This window comes from Chelonoidis abingdonii, chromosome 1 (assembly GCF_003597395.2).
Source record: "Chelonoidis abingdonii isolate Lonesome George chromosome 1, CheloAbing_2.0, whole genome shotgun sequence".
NCBI lineage: Eukaryota > Metazoa > Chordata > Testudines > Testudinidae > Chelonoidis > Chelonoidis abingdonii.
The window spans coordinates 116,779,596-116,799,397 of NC_133769.1; the positions used below are offsets into that span (position 1 = coordinate 116,779,596).

At 43.6% G+C, this 19,802-nt stretch overlaps 2 protein-coding genes across 18 annotated transcripts in view; one reads left to right on the forward strand and one right to left on the reverse strand.

Moving 5' to 3' along the window:
* The window catches only part of WNK1 (WNK lysine deficient protein kinase 1), a 187,943-nt gene extending 179,287 nt beyond the window's left edge, over positions 1 to 8,656 (forward strand). For all 14 annotated transcript variants that reach the window (XM_075069390.1, XM_075069414.1, XM_032796747.2 and 11 more), the window contains 2 exons: positions 5,102 to 5,289; positions 5,602 to 8,656. In XM_075069390.1, coding sequence (XP_074925491.1) covers positions 5,102 to 5,289; positions 5,602 to 5,916 — 503 coding nt within the window. In that variant the 3' untranslated portion in view covers positions 5,917 to 8,656. The remainder of the gene's footprint in view (positions 1 to 5,101; positions 5,290 to 5,601) is intronic.
* An 8-nt stretch (positions 8,657 to 8,664) lies between these two features.
* RAD52 (RAD52 DNA repair protein) overlaps positions 8,665 to 19,802 on the reverse strand; it is a 37,109-nt gene continuing 25,971 nt past the window's right edge. For 2 of the 4 annotated variants that reach the window (XM_032796766.2, XM_075069451.1), the window contains 8 exons: positions 18,612 to 18,679; positions 18,236 to 18,354; positions 18,067 to 18,142; positions 15,365 to 15,561; positions 14,397 to 14,527; positions 13,533 to 13,616; positions 12,655 to 12,894; positions 8,665 to 12,122 (listed from right to left, as the gene is read on the reverse strand). In XM_032796766.2, the coding sequence (XP_032652657.1) occupies positions 12,061 to 12,122; positions 12,655 to 12,894; positions 13,533 to 13,616; positions 14,397 to 14,527; positions 15,365 to 15,561; positions 18,067 to 18,142; positions 18,236 to 18,354; positions 18,612 to 18,679 (977 nt within the window). In that variant the 3' untranslated portion in view covers positions 8,665 to 12,060. The remainder of the gene's footprint in view (positions 12,123 to 12,654; positions 12,895 to 13,532; positions 13,617 to 14,396; positions 14,528 to 15,364; positions 15,562 to 18,066; positions 18,143 to 18,235; positions 18,355 to 18,611; positions 18,680 to 19,802) is intronic. The other 2 variants (XM_032796768.2, XM_032796769.2) reach the window with 2 other exon arrangements.

The window sequence follows — 19,802 nt, forward strand, 5'->3', positions numbered from 1 at the left end:
TGATTATGGTAGAGATCCCTGGCAGCTGCCATTGTGATGCAGCGGGAATCATGGTTACACTCTTTGGGGCTCAAGATGGAGGTTCAGAGCACAGTTGAAGATCTCATTTGGTGAAACTAATCTCTTTACTGAAAAGACTGGATGAGTCTCTGCACTTATTGAAAGACTTCAGGGCAACTCGGTATTTATACACCTGCTCCAAAGAGAAAATACCAAACAGCCTTAAAAATCAAGGTCCTTACCCCCAACGTGTTTTATCAATGCTCCTATGAGCCATCTTGCAAACAACAAAGAATGCAGAGACCAAAATACCTGGTGCCTTCCACTCCAGTCATGACTACCAACGTTTCTGACATGATTCTAGAGAGCTCTGAACCAATATTGATGCCACCAGATTCGGAGATTCATTTCAGGGGGGGTGGCTAGTGAAATTTTCCCCAAACTGGGAAATAACAGACAAATCTGTACTGGATATCATCCGATTCCAGCTATACCATTGAGTTTCTTTGCCCACCTCCCCCAAAACTCCCTTCCATGTGCTTTTCCAAGGACCACTCTCATGGGGAATTCTGTCAGAAAATACAGGGGTTTTTCCCCAATGAGGAGAAATATAGCATCCCACCTTAACATCAAGGAAATGGGTTCTGTTCAAAGTATTTACTAGTCCCCAAGAGGAAAGGAGGCTGGAGATCCATCTTGACCTAAAATTCCCCATGGTTACATTAACACTGATAATACCATCCCTCAACATGATTCTCAGCTCTTGATATATGCAGTATTATTTTAGCTGTGCTGGTCCCAGGATATTAGAATGACAAGGTTGATGAGATAGTATGTCTTATTGGACCAACTTCAGTTGGTGAGAGAGCCATAGCTCTATGTAAGCTTGAAACCTTGTCTCTCTCACCAACTGAAGTTGGTGCAGTAAAGGACATTACCTCACCCACCTTAGCCCTTGAAATGAAAGACGCTACTTTGTGTGGCTTTCATCCCCCTCACAGATGATTCCTTAGGTTTGTGGTGGATCCCCACCACTGTTAATATAGGGTGCTCCAATTTGGGCTCACAATTGCTCCCAGAGTCTTCACGAAAGTTTTCTCAATAATAGCAGCTCAGTGTAGACAAGATGGCTCCACCATCCTCATGTATTTGGATAACTGGTTTCTAACCAGTAGGTCTTGCCTGGAAGTGTTAACGTCAACTTCATTGCTGCTCCAGCTTCTAGCATCCCTGAGAATCTGTGTAAACATGGAAAAGTCTACCTTGTCTCCGACACACACCATAGAATTTAGAGGCGCAGCACTGGATTTAATGAAGGAAAGGGCCTACTTCACCACTGATAGATTTTGCCCCATGGGTGTTCTCCTAGACCTGGTTACATGCAAATCTCGAACATCAGTTCAGATATGCCTTACTCTCCTGGGTTGTATGGAGTTATATACTTGCATAATGTTACTCACCTGACTCCAGCTTTGTTGCCTGAAAGCTTTGCTCCAAACAGTATATACACTGAGCAAGTATAGCATGAATCCCACAGTAACAGTTTCTTCTGAGGTGAGCCCCGTTTTGGCATGGTGGAGGGACTCTGGATGTGTGTGGGGGAGTTCCCTTTTAATTACCTATACCCAACCATAAATAGATGCCTCCCTGATAGGTTGGTGAGCCCACGTGAGTAATCACACATTAAAAGGCACTTGGATGTTTCAAGAAGCTAGAATGCACATTAGTTTTTTGGAACTGAGATCAGTATGGGAGGCTTGCTAAAAGCATTTCTACTATTCATACAATCCCAGTACATCCTTATAAAGTCGGACAACGTAACTACCATTTTCTATATGAACAAATGGGGAAGGTATGTTCCTTGCTCCTATATATACAAGCGGTCAACTTATAGAACTGGTGTATACAGAACCACATCACCCTATTGGCAATGTACCTCCTGGGCATCCAGAATTCACTGGCAGACAGTGTCAGCAGGCATTTCACCACTGATCACAGGGGGGAGTTACATGATTCAGTAGTAAACAGTATCTTCACTCAGTGGGGAGCCCCCACTTGGAACCTGACCATGTGGGCTCCTCAACCTCTCAGGAAGTGCAAAATGTACTGCTTCAGAGGAACCCAAGGTCAGTACTCTAGAAGTGATGCACTCCTCCTCCTTCTGTCAACAGATCACTTCAGCTATGCCTTCCCTTCCATCCCACTACTGCCTTGAGTTCTATTGGAAATTTGACTAGATGGGGCACAAGTCATTCTCCATCACCCAAGATGGCCTGGGATTCCAAGCTGCCTTCAAATGTCATCCTCTCCACTTAACAGCACTTGGACTTTTCTGGATCTCTTGACCCAGAAAAGTGGTAGGGTAAGGCATCCCACCCCAGATGCTCTTCATCTCATGGCTTGGTATTTGGATTGGTGTCGTGTCTAGAACATTCCTTCTCCGAAGTGGTGAAAATCATTCTTAATAGCAGAAAAAAACACCAGAAAATGTTACCTAGCCAAGTGGAAATGTTTCTCTGTCTGGGCCCAGCAAAACCTTACATCTCCACCAGACAGTGGATATTCCCGCTGTTTTGGACTATCATTTTACCCTCAAGATGGTAAGATCTTGCCCTTAATTTGCTATGGGTTTATCTAGCAGTAGTTAGTGTGTGGATTCACCAGCAAACGATGACTCTTTATCCAGCCAATAACAGTCCAGTTCTTGAAGGGACTGATCAGAACCTTTGTCAGTAAAGAAACCATCCCCCCACTGGGAACTTAATTTAGTGCTTTCGGCATTCACTAAACCTCCTTCAAAGCACTCATTTCGCATTCCATGGCTCACCTGTCAATGAAGGTCACCTTCCTCATTGCCATCACCTTGTCCAGAAGGGTGAGTGAACTTGAGGCCTTAATGGCCAATCCTGTATGCACAATATTCCATAAGGATAAAGTCTTGCTATAATGACACCTGAAATTCACTCCTAAGATAGTTTTGAAATTTCACATAAACCAATCAATTCACTTATCTTTGTTTTTTCCCAAAGCCCCATGTCTCTTGTGAGGCGAGTAGGCTTCATTTCTTTGACATAATCTGATCTTTGTACCTGCAGAGAACAAAACCGATTGAAAGTCATCTAGACTGTTCACTGCCATAGCAGAATGAGTACTAGGACAAGCTGTGTCCTCTCAGAGAATCTCTAAGTTGATTTCTGGCTGTATCATATTCTTTATCAATTGGCACAGCTGCCTCCTCCACACTCAGTAAATGCTCACTCTACAAGGGCACAGGCAGCCTAAGTAACATCACTTCAAGAGGTGCTTCTGCTTAATACAGACAAGGTGTCTACATGGAGTTCCAGCCACACGTTCTTGAGACTTTATGCCGTGGTCCAAGACTCTTTCACTGACACATCCTTTAGGACAGCTGTTCTGCAAGCAGCTTTTACCACCTGCATCCTGTCCTCCTGTCTGAGTACTGCTTGCCCATCACCCACCGTGAAATACACATCAGGACCAGCACTTGACAAGGAAAGGGAAGATACTTATTGTATCTGGAGTTCTTTGAGATGTGCAGTTCCTATCTGTATTCCAGTACCCGCTTTTTTTCCCCTCTGCTTTGGACCGTGACCTGATTTGCGTCAGAGAAAGAATGGAACGATGGTCAGTCTCCTCTGTCCCTGTTTTTGGCATGGAACAGCAGGAGAGTTGGGGTGCAGGAGCAGGCCAATAAACACTGCTTACAAGAATTCTCTGGTCACAGGTGCCTGGTGTGTGTACATACTCAGTGGAATAGAGATGGGAACTACACATGTCTAAGAACTCCTGTTTACAATGAATAACTTCTTTTCGTACTGGACAGGGATCCAGTAGATTTAGGTTCTGCTCATCTTTGCCACAAACTCCAGTGTGACATTGGGCAAAACTGTTAACTGTGTGGTGCAGTTTCTGATCTGTAAACTGAGGACACTTCCTCACCTCTCAGGGTTGTTGAGGCTTATTTCGTTAGACATGTGAAGTGCTTAGAGACTACAGTAATGAGTGCCATACAAAAACTTAAAATTGAATGCAGCTTTTTATTCTGCAGTTGCAAATGAGGCCTGAGGTGAGTGAGGATGCACAAGACAGAGGAGGGATGAGAAGAGGCTCTAACTCCTTGTCTCTTCACTGAAGGTCACTCAAACTCTCTCTAGCAGAACTGAAATTCAGCATTATGTGGACTCCTTTATTCTTAGTCAACTTGTAAATAGAATAGTTTCTCCATGTATGATCTCGCTGTTCTCTGTTCTCCAACATCAAACTGAATTTGCTGTTTTCACATGGAATGCTTGCTGTTCTGAATGGTGAATCTAATCATGGTGGCAAAAAAGATTTCCTGGAATCCACCAAAGAACGTTGGGTTTTTTGGGTGTGTGTGTGTGGGGGGTTAGTTTGTTTTTTTGTTTTTGAAGTACAGGCTGCCCTGCATGCTGCAGTTGCTGCCTGATGGATATAGTATGGATCTGTGTGCACTATTCCGTTGGACAGGAGTCCTGTAGTTATTGAGTGCAATAGTGTCTGGAGTTTCTCTTTCAGCCTGATGTTCTTTCTGCATAATCTGGGTTCCTGGTGCATTCTGCATCCTGCAGAGTGGAGTTCACTGGGCTACAGAGCAGCTAGCTGTGCTGACTGTACTGCTACTTTGTCTTCTGTATCACGTGGGCAGAGTTGGAAATTAACTGTGCTCAAACAGTAGCTGTTTACTTGTTTTTTAAAAAATAAGGTGCCAGGGGAAGTGAGCAGCTATTCATCACGAGTACTGCTACTCAGTGTGAAACCCAATCTTCCCTCCTCCCTCACTGCCAAAAGAAGAGCCTGATGTGGGCAGCAGCCACTCAATTCCTACACAACTGCTACTTGCAGCACTTCTTGGAAAACAGACGCATCTTTAATCTGAGAGAATGACTAAATGAGCCCTTGTAAATTCTCCCTTCAACATGTCCTAGAATCGAAATGTAGAATTCATGTGCATGGCTTTTAAACTCTTGCTCTGTTCTATTCCACTATTGTCATAATTCCTAAACTTTCTGAAAACTAGTTGTAACCTGGCTTTTGATTCTGTTGTTGTCTTTAATTTTAGGGACCAGCAGCACCAACACAGTTGGGGGTACAGTGAACAGCCAGGCACCCCAATCTCAGCCTCCTGTCATAACTTCCAGCCGGAAGGGGACTTTCACAGATGACCTGCACAAGTTGGTAGACAACTGGGCCCGTGATGCTATGAACCTCTCAGGAAAGAGAGGTGGCAAGGGGCATAGCAACTATGAGGTAAGAGATTTCCTGCTTGAACATGCATGGATGGAGAGCTGTCACTGCTAACATAATTTGTCGTCTGAGTATCAAAACACATGTAAAGAAGAGTTTCCATGTAGCCAGGCCAAAATAGTGCTCTAGGAGAGAATGAGCCATAGCTTACATGTGGAGGGCTCCTGCCACCTGTTCTTCAGGCACTAGAGTGGGGAGAATCATAATGTCTTTTGAGACGCACCTATTTAACTCAGTTACATGAAAGGGGCTGTGAATGGAGGGGAACTGCTTCAGCCACACTTAACTTCTCTTGGGGGCTGGGTTTTCTTTCAGGGCCCTGGAATGGCAAGAAAGTTCTCAGCACCAAGTCAGCTATGTATTTCTATGTCATCCTCCCTTGGTGCTACGCCTATCTCTGCAGCATCAGCTACCTCTCTAGGTCACTTCACAAAGGCTATGTGCCCTCCACAGCAGTATGGTTACCCAGCCGTGCCCTTTGCAGCTCCCTGGAGTGGGACAGGTAGTCCAGCACAACCACCCCTTGGTCAATTCCAGCCTGTAGGAGCTGCCTCTTTGCAAAGCTTCAACATCAGCAACTTGCAGAAATCCATCAGCAACCCCCCAGGCTCCAACCTGCGGACCACTTAGCCGGACCCAGAGACTGCTGGGTAGAACTTGGGACAGGAGATGGGGAGGGAGTTAAGGCTACTAGTGCTGCACTGAACTGAACTGGCGATTTCTGCCAGAATGGGAATGAGTTTCCCTTTTCCAACCATTGCTGTCAGCTCTCGGTAAGGAGAGATTCCCCATTTCTGAAGGGGGAGGAGGGTGATGAGTGTGAACACTCCTGCTTTTGTATAAGATGAGCAATGAAGATAGAAGTCACTGGATCAATGTGATCTCACTGTAAAAGTACTTCTGTTTGAGTCTGAATCCACATGTGCGGAGATGGAGAGTTTAGTCTTAGCATGAGGTTTTAACACACTTCTCATCTTCCCTGAAGAATCAAGGCCAGGAGAGAAGCTGTCCAAATCTCTCTCCTCTCCCCAAACAATCATCCTTACCTCCTGAGTGGTAAGGCACACAAATGGACTTGCAGTGCAGCCCATGCTTGAGAGAGGTCATTACTGCTTTAAGTAAAAGATATTAACAGCTTTGACTGCAGCATTAGAGCAATTTAAATTGTTTAAAAATAATTTTTAAAAAGTTCCCTGCGGACATGTACTTACCATCAGTTTTGATGTGGAAACACTGTGATATATAAATGTTGTTGGACAACAGTAGTTTAAAAATGAGTGGAAAATAGAGGGTTAAAAAAAGTTAAAAAGAAAAAATGGAAAAAAAGCTAGCTATATCCTATACTTATTGGAGACACTTTAACTTTTTCCTTTGTATTTTCATTGTATTAGATAAATGTGAATGTAAAATTGTATAAATTAATGTACTTGAATACTTGTCTGTTCTCCCAGTATGCTTGCTGGATATTTTAGTGCCTTGGACTTTTATTGCTTCTGCAGTTAGCATCGCTTTCTCAGCAGGTCCCAGCTGGTCAGAGAGCAAGTTAAGGGAAGAATGGACTATTTTGTAGCTAGTGACTGAGATACCAAAGGGTTAACTAAGTATAGTCATACTGTAACTTGGATAGGGTAGGTGCTGGAAGGAGGGAGAGCCTTTGAGGCCGTAGGTTGGAACAGAGCTTTGGGTGGTGGGGAAACTTGTCCATGTTGACAGAGTAAGAAGTTGATGGCACAGTGCTAGTGTAACAAGGGGTGATAGGCAGAAGTGATGGAGGGGAAGGAGGAAGCTGAAGTGAAACTAACAAATATTGCCTAGAGCCTTGAGAGAGCTGGATCAGAACAGAGGATGGGAAGAAAGTGCATATTTTGGAGAAGTTCAGCTTTAAAGGTGTTTTGACTATTAAGCTGTGATATGGAAAGTGGCTAGGTGAGGGTGTGTATGGAGGTGGAGCCATTACCCTTAGGGGGATGGAGTTATCTGCTGGGATTGCTTTTCTTACCTTTTTTTTTTTTAATCCATTCCTGCTAGGAGTAGACTTTCCTGGTGCAATGTCCATTGCCGGCAATGGATGCACTCAAAATAGCCGGCATCAAGGAATTCCCTGTTTTAAGCATGCAGAGGACTTATGATTTTGTTCACTCTAAAGAATTCAAACTGGTACCAGGACCATAACTAACTGTGCCATCTTTCCGTAGCTGTATTGTACCTTCTGTTGCTCAACTCATTTTCCCTTTTTCATACTGAAAAATACTGGTTCCCTGTTCGATGTAATAATACTGCAACCAACCAGTATTACTCTGTAGTGCTGCAACAAGCTGTGAAGGGTCAAAGTACTGCTTCCTGCTACTTGGGAGTAGCTCAGTGGTGTCCTGGAAGTCACTGCACCAAGGAAACCTTACATGAATTTTCTGTGAGCACTGCTCCCTTGTGGGGGGGTCTTACTAGGGAATTTATACTTTCTGTGGATGTTTTGCTCTTGTCTCTTAAACAGAACCTGTGCATTTGTTTTTCTTTCCCTTCACCTGGTTTTGATGTTTACAGCAGCTTTGTCAGCCAGGATACCACTGACATATATAGGTTGGAAATGAAGAGTCTGTGGGCGGAGGCTAGTGGCAAGGTGGTTGGGTTCTAACAGTTGCTCAGTAGATTTTTTTTTTATTTAAATTCTTGGTAAATAACACAGGCACTGTAGAACCATAGAATGAGATAGTCTCACCATTGTGTATGAGTGGTTGGAAGAGGAAGAGAAAATGTCTGCTGGTAAAATTAATCAGAAAGCCTCTGCTTTCTGGTTAAAATGACTGGAGAGGAGCCTCCTGAATACACCAAGTATGGGTAGGGAAAACAGTGCTCTGTGAAATGGAGTAATTATATGGCTGAAGCAGTAACAGGAGTAGGGCAACACTTCGTGGCAGAAGAACTGATCAGCTGAAGGCAACACATGGTTATTTAATTATTCTGATTTAATAAGTTTGAGGTCATTTTTTCACTTAACGTTATGCAAGAACTGGTTTTATTTACCATTAATTTCCCTCCTGTGGATGAAATAACTGAAGTCTAGAGGAATAAACTAATGCTACTGAACTGTTAAATTATTTTGTTAATATTACACTTTGAGTACCTTTTTTCCACATAAAATCTGTTTCTGAATTACAAATGTTTTCTTTACATTATTTAACGATGTACACTGTAAAAAAAACAAATACACACAAATAAAATGAATTCAAACTTTGGGCTTCTGTGGCCGTAGTTAATTGTATGTTTTGCACTAAATCCAGGCATTGCGCTTCTTGTACGATTGCACTTTGTGCTGCAGTTTGTAGAATATTTAATGAAATCATTCAAATAAACCAAACCTGCTTTTGTTGAACTGTGGGTTTTCATTTTCAGCTGGTTCCCACTTCTCCTTTCTCCGTCACCTGGAGTATTTAACTGTAGATTGGCTCCTGTTAGCTCACCACAGGAAAATACTACAACTCACTCTGAAACCCTAAACCTCTCAAAAGCAGCGACCAGTAACAATACTCTCTGCCCTTTAACAGACCAAAGACTCTCCAAGTAGTATGGAACAATAAGGGGCAGTAAGTAGATACAGAAAATAAATTTCCACAAAATCTGAGTCAACTTCGAGGCAGGCAAAGGCTAATTCATTTTTTTTGACATGCAGCAATGAGACACTCTCCTGGTATGATTTTCTTAGGTTATACTCATTCATAATTTTTTTGAGAACTGGCAAGTTTCCCAGTTTACTGGAAATTAGCTAATATCCAATTTGCAAAGGTCTCATGCTGCCTCTTGGCATTTCTATACCAAAGAAGAGTCTGTATCTGCCGAAAAGGTTTCTTTCCCACATGCTCAGGGTCTAACTGATCCACCAAATTTGGGGTCAGGAAGGAATTTTCTCCTGGGTCAAACTGGCAGAGACTAGGGGGGTCGGGGGTTACCTTCCTCTGCAGCATGGGGCATGGATCATTTGCAGGTTTAAACTAGTGCAAATGGTGGATTATCTGTAACTTGAAGTCTTTTAAACCAGGATTTGTGGACTTCAATAACTTGGTTTGAGGTCTATTATAGGAGTGGGTGGGTGAGCTTCTGTGGCCTGCAATGATCATGATGGTCCCTCTTGACCTTAGTCTGTGAATCTGAAAAATCTCCTTTCTGCAGTTAGTTTTGCTCTTGTTTCTCTGTTGCTGTGCCCCATCCTCATCCTTCTCCCTAAAAGCAGGATGTGCTTTCAGCAGTGGGGAGAGAACTTACAGAATTATTCTATACCACGGACTTCTGGCCACTGCCAAAAGGCAGATGCTTTTTTTGTTTTTGTTTTTTGTTCAGGGTCCTTTTCAAGGAGCCATTGTGGGAGCTAGGAGGGGGTACTGGAGTTGAGGAGCTAAACTGACAATATGCTGACTCATTCTGTGGCTTGCTGCAGTCCTCCTTGAGGCCCTGAGTTAGGTGGGCATTTCAGTGATTTGCCCCCGAAGAGGCACTGTTACTCAAGATGTGTCTTGTGGAGAGGCTTTGGCTGCAGAAAGCTTTTTTGACTTTCTAAAAATTCATTTGTAACCATTAGTGAATTTCCTTTAAAAACTACTTCTGTTTTGATTCATACCATCCCAAGCTGTGGTCGTGTAAGAACTCAAATCAAGCAAGTGCAAGTCTTGTGAATACGGATTGAAAGTCCTCTAACGAGGAGCAAGGTGTACAGGTGATACAGTGAGATGGGACACTTCCCTCTTATATCTGCATCACAACATTGCCCCTGTACTCTGGCCAGGGTCAGACCACAGCTGCAGGAGCCTGGTCCTTAGACTCAGGTTCCGAACATTGTTGAACTCCTATGACCACAATATTCCTTGGCTAATCTCAGGCTGCCCACGTGTGCCCTCTGCAAGTTTCCTTTCTAACAAAAGTGCTGTATTATTTCAACAGTGTGGATGTGTGAACTCACACTACTGTCAAATACTGAGTGTTTTTTGTTGACACAGGCATTGTCCTCCCAGAGCTGTGGTGATCCCAGAAAGGCTGTAGTAGTTAACTCCTAAATAAGACTGGTTGACTTCAGCTGTACTTAGGTCTTATGCTTCTCTCTAGAGACACTAACTACAAGAGTTCCAGAATTAGCTAAATGTTCTAGGAAGATGTGTTGGATGTGAGGAAAGCTTCTGCTAGTAATCTGTGGGCTACTGAGGACATTGGCCTGTACTCATTCCTACAACTAGTTTCTTACTGGAAACTTGCTGCTTTTGAGAGGTAGGAAGTATATGTGTGGGAGAGAACCATGAGGATGGGTAGATGTTGAAAGGAGAAATGTGTAATGGGAGCAGCTGCGAGTCAGAGGAGCACAAAACACTCACTAAATCAGTCCAAATTATTCACACATACATAAATCTGCTCAACCTCCCCTCCCACTGGCTCATAGTATTGTTCCTGTATGTATTTTGTTGCTGGACAAGTTACTGTTTCACACGTGGCACAAATGTTACTATGAGACTGATCCAATTAAATGAACTGAAGAGCTACTTGATTGGAACTTTAAGGTCATCCCATTTAGGCTAGTGATATTCCTTTCCCACCCTTCAACTGGAATTGAAGCATCTGATCATTTTTACACCTTGTCCCTTTAGGAGAGTAATCTTCCCTTTTAACTAAGCTAGACTGATTTTTGGTTTTAACCTGTACTTCCCCCTTACTCATTAGGTTGCTCTTTTTCATTTACCTCTTATTGGTCAAGTGCTAAGGGCTCAGAATTAACCACAGCTGCACTTCCAGTGAGAATGATGGGACAAGAGAGGGTGATAACCACCTTGCTCTACAGCTGCTTGTTGTCCCTGCTGCCCACCTCTTAGAGGTGTAAACTCGTGCCACAGATCGCCAGTATTGCCCTTTGTTGCTCTCTTCACATTACTGCTGTCTAAACAGAGTTGTTGTTTTAGATTCTCTGATCACTGTAGATTTCAGAATTATAAAATGGGATTTAGCATCGTAGTTAGGGATTGAGTTTTCAGTTTCACTTGTAAGGTTATGGTACAGACTTGCTTTCTTCAGGAAGACAGAAGTGGGTTTTAACACTGAGTTGCATTAAACCATGAGCTGTTACTGTAACAGGAATAAGTCCCCTGCCCTGGTGACTGTTTTATCTTCCAAGTAAACATGCTGCTGCCCCCTCGCAGAGTTACAAATTAGATTACTCAACTAATGCTCTGATTTTGCATATTTATTCACATTGTTCCATAAGAAAAGGGGATAAAGTTTAATATAAAAACACAAGTACCTAAAAAGAACTAGTCAATCTTAGTCCTTTGTAACACATCCAGCCATGTACTAATGTCTCCATTCAAATAATTCTTTCCAGGATCTGATCTTGCTGAATGTTATCCACATTAAAGGGAACTGCATTTCATCATAGAGGAAGTAAAGTAGTAGGGATCCCTTCAGTTATCAGCGGGGAGTAGAGTTGCATCTGGTGTCATTCCAAAGGAGTTAAAATAATAGGCCCCAGCATGGGCAGGCTCCCAAACTGCTTGACTCAGGAAGAAACGATGCATCAAAACTTTTTAACCACAAGAGGGGACATCAAGCACATTATGAGGGGCTAAAGTAAGTAAGAGTTATGACCGAAGAGTGTCAATGATCAGCATTGCATGAAAGCCATATATCTAATGCACCAGATTTTCCTTTGTGTTTAAACAGGTTCTTGATGTGCTTCTGAAAATATGGTTGTAGTGCTCAAATAATCACAAGGAAACTAACATAATTCAGGTGCTGTCCTGTCTGTTAGGAGGGTTCCAGTTTTCTTTTCTTCATGCCTTGGCTCTTCCTGTATGGGCTGCTCTCTGCTGAATAAGACAACAGGTCCTTAGTAGGCAAATTATTTGCTCTTCTGCTTCCAAAACTTACCTGTGTTTTTGTCAGTGCTTTTTCTCCCTCACCTAGAAGGGCATGTAGGATGGCCAAGTCCCTTTTCTGGGGAGATCTGTCTCCCATTCTCTCCCTGAAGGAGCTTTAATCTTATGTTCAGGTTCTGGTAAAAACAAAAAAATAAATCTCTTCCCCCTTACCCTTAATAGCCCTCCTAAAAACTATAAGATTGAAGAAGGAAGTGCTTGCTGGGGTTTGAAAGTGTAAAACAGTCTAGGGGGGAGGATAGCCATGTACTTCACAGTGAGAGAATCACACAACTGAGTTCTATGCCAGGACAATTACTTAGTCAATATGCTGGAATGTGTGCAAAGTGTTGACAAAACTTCACTGTGTTCCCTGCTCAGTTTCACATGCTGCTACTCAGCACGATCACCTTCTACTTTCTTCCACGGCTTTCTCCTGTCTACATTTCACTGTAGCCACTTACACTCCTTTTACAGTACATACCTAGTGCACCTTGGTTGGAAGAGGGGTTGTAAGGCCTGTGCCTAGGGGACACCTGCCATTGTGCAGCTCTCTCATGTGATTTCTTATGATTCATTGTTTGAGGGGTCCTGCTGTGAGTCATCACGTGATAGTGTCCAAGAGGTGTTGCAGGAGCCTGAGATGCTACAGCTCCTTTTTTGTGGCTGTCCATATCACTGAGAGCAGTGGTCTCCAGGGGAATGTCCCAAAGCTCAGGGTCATCTGGAACAAGTCAGACATACGCAACAACAAGAGAACAGTGTGGCAGCTCAGAGAAGGAAGTGTAGTTCCAGTACCAGTGCACACTTTCCTCACTTGACCCCTAGAGCCATTAAACTATAAAGGAGCTTGCTGTTAGTTTCCTTTTGCCTATTCATCTAACTCAAACTAAAATGAAAAATCACACTGCCCCAGAGAAGCAGACACTTCAAGGGTTTTGTCTTGCAGCTACAGGCAGTAAGATGGAAGGAGGTGCAGCTGGGCTTGTTCTGCACTTTGCTTTCAGGTGTAGGGTTAAAGAACACATATGCAGCCCTAACAGACACTACTTGCTGAAAAGAATCTCATCTCTCATGTATATGCACCAAGACTGGAATCTGTGTGAACCCTAATGGCTACAAGAAAAGGTTCCTAGAGTCAGGTTCCCTCTAGTGACCCTTTAATTGTAGGGGCTGTTTCATCACTAGGAGGGGTTTAAGTGTGTGGCCATGAATCAACTCGCACCTCTGCCCATGTCTTTCTCCCCTCTAAGGGTTAGTGTTGCCACATCCTATTGCTAAACTAAAGATGGTGCCTATACCACTTTCCCAATCCCTTCATTAAATCTTGCCTCCACCCCTGTGAACTAACATTTTGCCAACCTGCAAAGAACTCCTCTTCTGCAGCTGGTTCCTGTTGTGCTGCTGCTGGAGTGCTGTGTTTCACCAGTGAGGGATGAGATGCTGCTGGGCACAGGTAACAAAGGGGAGCTATTAGTGCCAGAAATGCAAAAGGACACCACCTAATTTCCGAGGGGGAAGAGAGTCAGGTAAGATCAGCAGCACCTGATCCCAGATACTAGGTATCCTATAGCCACTCCTTGCCTTTGCTGGACAGGTGGGTATGGAGGGGGTATTTGTAAGGCTTACTGAGGACAAGGGAAACATCCTGAAATTTCTTGCAGCATGAGCAGAGGTTTGGTGTTCTCAGTCTTTCCTGTTGCTGCTCTACAGCAGCACTACCTAACGTTTCCTAAGAGGACATGGGGCAAGTTTTTGTTCATGTCCAGTCTGAGCCCACATCCCTGCCCTCTAGGGAACAAGTTTTAAAAACCTACAGATTTCCTTTTTATAGCTTCCTTCACTCAGGCAAGAGGTGGTAAAATTAGGCAGCTGCTGAGGGGTTAACCTTGTCAGCCATGCTTGTGCTGGGTGGGGGTGTGTTGTTTCTACACTAGCACTTTTGTCAGTCAGGAGCTGCAAAAAAACCCCACACCCCTGCCAGATGTAAGTTACACCAAGAGAAGCACCAGGGTGGACCATACTCTGTTGGCCAGAGATGCTCTCTGGCCAACGTAACTACCCTTGCTTGTTGGGGGTGGTTTGTTTATGCCCAGGGAATAGCTCTCTCCCATCGGCATAGAGCAGGTACATAGGAGACCTCACAGTGGTGCAGCTGCAGTCATGTCTGTAGCGTAGACATAGCCTAGCTTGTTGGACTTGCAGATTCACAGTGGTGTGTCTTACCCTGTTTGCTGACTGGATTGGCTACTGCCAGCTGTTTTTTCTCCATTTGCTCCCGGAACTGCTGCTGAAGCTGCTTCTGTCGTAACTTCCGCTGGTAAGTGGCATCACTCCCACAGACTAAGGTGATATGTCTATCCCAAGAAATAAACACAGTTGGATGGTGACCAGCTACACTTACACATTAGGAAGAGGGATGCTTATAGCAATGGCACACCAGGGAAAATACAATAGTAGTTAACACTTCGATCACACCTTCCACTGAAAGGGGCCCCATGTCCCAACATGCTTTACAAGCATTAACTATTTACAATGTCAGAGGTGCCTAGATGTATAAACTAAGGCACAGTGAGGCCCTGTCCAAGTCCATACAGGAAGGCTCTGGCTAGAACCCACCTTTCCTCTCTCAATCATTTACAGAAACTTATCCCTTACACCAGTAGGAGAGACTGATTTGAATTAGGTATAAGACAATGTTTACTACACTTTGTAGCAGGCTTTGCACTTTGAGGAGCTCAGTCCCATGCAAATATTGCATGTGCAGGTGATTATGTGCAGGCAGAAGTAGAGATCTAACAGCCTTGGACCTTCCAGGTTCTCCTTGTGCCTGCTGCTGGACTCATGTACTCTCTGGCTTAGACAGACCATGCTATGCACCATGTAATGCAGCACTCCCTTATGACTGGATGCCCCCTAAAAGCCTACTGCTAGTCCCTGGAGAAATGGATGGTATAATAGCTATGGATCAAATATAGAGTTGGTATTCTCTGAATTAAGGAGAGAACCAGCTGCAACCTCACGGAGCTCCACTCAGCACGACTCATACATGCTCCTGCAGCTACAGGGATATGGAATTTTGGGAGTGACTGGAGGAGTCTGTATATTTTAAGTGCCAAGAGTGATTAGAATGGGTGCTCATTTATAGTATGATACAAGTAATAAACTAAAAAAATTCTCAGGTTAACACTCACGTGGAGTTGTTTTGCTGCTCCTGCTCAGCTGTGCTTAAGGAAGCCATCTCCTGTCCAGGTCTACAGGGGGACAGGCTCTCACAGTGCTGGGATTGCTTTGCACTCTGCTTCTGCAGACAGCTACTGTATCTAGCCTTCTCTATTGCAGGCTCCAAGTCTTGCCTTTTTGCTTTGGCCAAATCCAGCTCAGGAGGCAGCTAGTATAAATGGTCAATGGATTATGATTCAGTTCCCCCTCCCTCATCAACTCAAAAGTTACAGATTCAAAGCCTTTTATAACAACATTTCATGGTTTGTGTCTCTCTCTCTCTCTCTCTAGCTGCTCTTAAATTAGTTTGGGTAGATTCTGTCCTTTCCCATTTGCCAAGCACTGTTTGGGTTCTGTATTCTGCAAGAAGTTAATGTGGGTGTTTGCAGAGCACCATCGTTAGTGTCAGCAGCGTTTGTTAGCTAGCACTGCCTCCATACCAACACACAAGAGAATTGTAAAATAGAAAAGTAGTAGAATCTGGCCAATCCCTAAGATATGGAGGCAGGCAAGGTAGTAAACCCCAGCTATTACAATAATGTTAACTTCACAAATGTGTGCACAGACATGGATTAGACCTGGACAGAGAATTGTCTTCACCCTCCAACCCAGGAGTGGAAAAATATACCCTACCCTTTAACTGCGCACATTTGGGAGGGCGGCTAGACAGAGCAACAGAAGGACATGCTGTACCACCCAGCCTGGCCATGTAAGTGCAGAAGTCTAAGAAGATGGCAATGTGCTACTGACACGAGCTTGGAGCAATTACCGTACGTATCTCTGAACCACTGTTAGCCATGGCAAATAGCCACCTCTAACTGAAAAGCCACAAAGGGATTTATTCTAATGAAAACTGCTCCAGCAATAAACAGATTTCACATGTGAATCACATTCTAATAATTTATATTTATTACAGAAAGTGTAACTGATTCAACATACAGCGATCGCCTATAGTGATGGATACCCTAGAAATCCTTACATCATAATATTAGTGAAGAAATAACAGATGGGTGGGGATACTGAGAAAGCATTAAGGGTTATAGTGGATGTGCCACTAAAAAGGGAAATTCCATGTAAAAAAGTAAGATATTATCATTCAGTGTTTAGCCTTGATTAAGTCAAAAAGCTTATGTCTAGCTTTGGGTACCACTCAAGAGACAAACCAGAGAGTGCCCTGAAGAGAGCAACAGAAACTATAAAAGGTCTGGAAAAAATCAATCTGAGACAAGACTGAGACCTGGGCATGTTCAGAATCTGGGAAAAAGACAAAAGACAGTAGTTAAAGGGATGCTCATATAAGGAGTGCAAGGGCCTCATCTCATAATGTATCACAAAGTTTAGTAGAACTCTGGCCTCAAATACTTTGCTTACGGACTGGAGACTAAATTTGCAGGGCCATGGCCCATTGGCTTCAACCAATCAGTTTCCCCTCCAACTCTTTCATTTTTGGTTTTAAATATTAAAATGTCACTAGCTGTCTCTGGCCTATCGAAACCAGCCAACTTTAAGACAATCAAAAGACAGCAGAGATCCCTCCTGCCCACACACAATTTCAGAGTTTGCAGTTTCCGTATTAATTCCACAGGAAGCTGCAATACTGCGTTTCAGCCACCATGTGGTACTGAGTGAGATTATAAATCAGCACCTCCAAGCCACCCCACCTGATTCCAATATGGCACCCTCCAACAGATACTGCTGGCTGCTCCTCCTGGCTCCTTCCCTAAGGTAAGCATGCCCAGGGCTTTACTTCTGTATACAAGACTCTGTAAACTGGAACTAAAACCTGTGGCAAGCCCTTCTCATTTCTGCAGTATACTGGAAATTCTATGGTAGCTTCAAGTATATCAAAAACTGGAGGGGTTTTATTATAGTAAATATAAAAACGAATAATATAATCAGTACAGTAGACCAGTGCAGTGTTACATTCAGTTTATTCTTAGCCTCTAAGTTTTCAGTTGTCTGTATGTTGAAGATTTCTGCACTGGTATTTTGCAAGCTGTCAGGGAGAGCTGAAGCTTTCGACAGCTGTGTAAGGGAAAAGCAGTAGCTGCCAGCACTTTGTTTAGACTAGAGTTCCCACTGTGCCCTACAAATGGTGAAGGTGGACTAGAGGCGGTAGCTGTAGGCTACTATATGAAAAACTTCTAGTGTAAAAGCTCTACTGTACATAGCACAGTACAGTGGTTTGAGTAACTTTGGTTTGAGATGGGCCTGGAAATAGTTCATCTCTGTCTACACTAGTATTTAAACTATTATCAGCAAGGGTGTAGTTGGACCCACTACTGGTAATGATACAGAATGGTCTGGTGCTCAGGTACCATTTGATGGGAATGGTATGACCACCTGACTAGAACAGAGTAAACAAGACCCATGGAGAGAGAGGAACAGCAATGGGCTTCAGCATCAGAATGGCATTATTTTGATGAACTACTAGGAAAATCTTTTACAAAGAACAGTTCAGACAAACTAACTAGCAGCTAAGGGAGGCTGTGGAATTGTCACTGAACACATTAATGGCTGGACACATTCTCTCACACACAGCTAGCAAGTATGGTTTAGAAATAATGATTTCCATCCCTGTCGATACAGGGGGATGGAACCTATGACCTACTAAAGGTTCCTGGCAAACTAAATTACTCTGCTTTCTATTTCTCCAAAGCCCCTCATATCGCACCTGATGAGGAAGTTTATTCACTGATCGCAGGTAGTCTTTGTCCAGGATGCAGTTTCCAAGAGCATTTCCAAAGCACCTGAGGAACAAGAGAACCTGCCATGACTGAGAATAACATTTTATTCTGTGGAAACATGGAAGCAGAAGGGCAACGTACTGGTTCTCCACTTACTTAAGTGCCCTCTTCAGTCCATCTGTCACTGCTTCCTTCCTTGCCTTTTCTAGGGACAACGCCTTAGATTTCAGGCCCTCACTCACTCCGTAACCCACATCTTCATGGTACGACCCATCCTTTGGGGTGAGTTTAAAAAAAAAAATGCAGTAGTGTTGGAACTTTTGCTTTCATGCACCTGACTATATCTCTAATGTGGATTGGTATTTATTCTATAGTAAGCTCAGCTTTCCAGGGGTCCATAGGACTGTCTGGTTTGACACAGTAACATGGTGTGTTCCAGTTCAGCTCCACACACACTAGTACTGTTATTCATGGTTCTTAAATAACTAGCAGTTCACTAACAGATGGAGCAAACAAAAATACATCCATTTACCTTGAGTTGAACTTTCACAAATGCACAAACTCCCACATAGAATTTGCCGTTGTTGAGATCAACAAAATCTGGGGAGAGCAGGAAGGAGATGGAGTTACAATGGAGACCCAAACAGTATATCACAGGGTAAAATTTCTGTCTCATGCTCATCTTCCTAGGCCTGGTCTACACTTGGAGGGGGAGGGTGAATGTAAGATACGCAATGTCAGCTACGGGAATAGCGTACCTGAAGTCGAAGTATCTTATTTCGACTTACCTCCCATCCTCATGGTGTGAGATCAAGGGCCGCGACTCCCCTGTCGACTCCGCTTCCGCTGCTCACCCGGAGTTGACGGGAGCATGTTCGGTGATCAATATATCACATCTAGACGAGATGCAATATATCGATCCCCGATAGATCAATCGCTACCCGCTGATCCGGTGGATAGTCTAGACGTACCCCCAGAAAGCTTAAACACTAAGCCCTGGTCTACACACACAATTTATATCGACCTACCTACCGTGCCCTGTGAGCCATAATTACCCCCCCAGTGTACACATGGCTAGGTCGACAGAAGAATTCTTCTGTCTATTGACGCCTGAGAGATGGATTACCAACAGCAACAGAAAAACCCCTTCAAATGACGTAAGAAACATTGGTTCGACGGCCCTATAGAGGCATAGTTGCAATGCTGCACCTTTGCCACTACAGTGCCCATAGTATAGACATGCCCTAACTGTGAACCACCTAAAAGAACTTATTTGCAAAAGTACCTGGTGTGAGGTTGGGGCAGGGAAGTTTTAAAACTCTGCTCAGGCAACTAGCTATCAGAAAAATCAATACCGCTGGAAAATACCAAGTTTCTCTATCCTGATTGGCTGGTCACTCCACAGCATCTCTCTCTAAGAGAGATGGTCTCACCTGCATACTGTTTGATTCACCTTAGATCAGGGGTTGGCAACCTTTCAGAAGTGGTGTGCCAAATCTTCATTTATTCACTCTAATTTAAGGTTTCGCGTGCCAGTCATAAATTAATGTTTTTAGAAGGTCTCTTTCTATAACAAACTGTTGTATGTAAAGTAAATAAGGTTTGTTAAATGTTTAAGAAGCTTCATTTAAAATTAAATTGAAATACAGAGCTCCCTGGACTGGTGGCCACGACCTGGGCAGTGTGAGTGCCACTGAAAATCAGTTCGCGTGCTGCCTTCGGC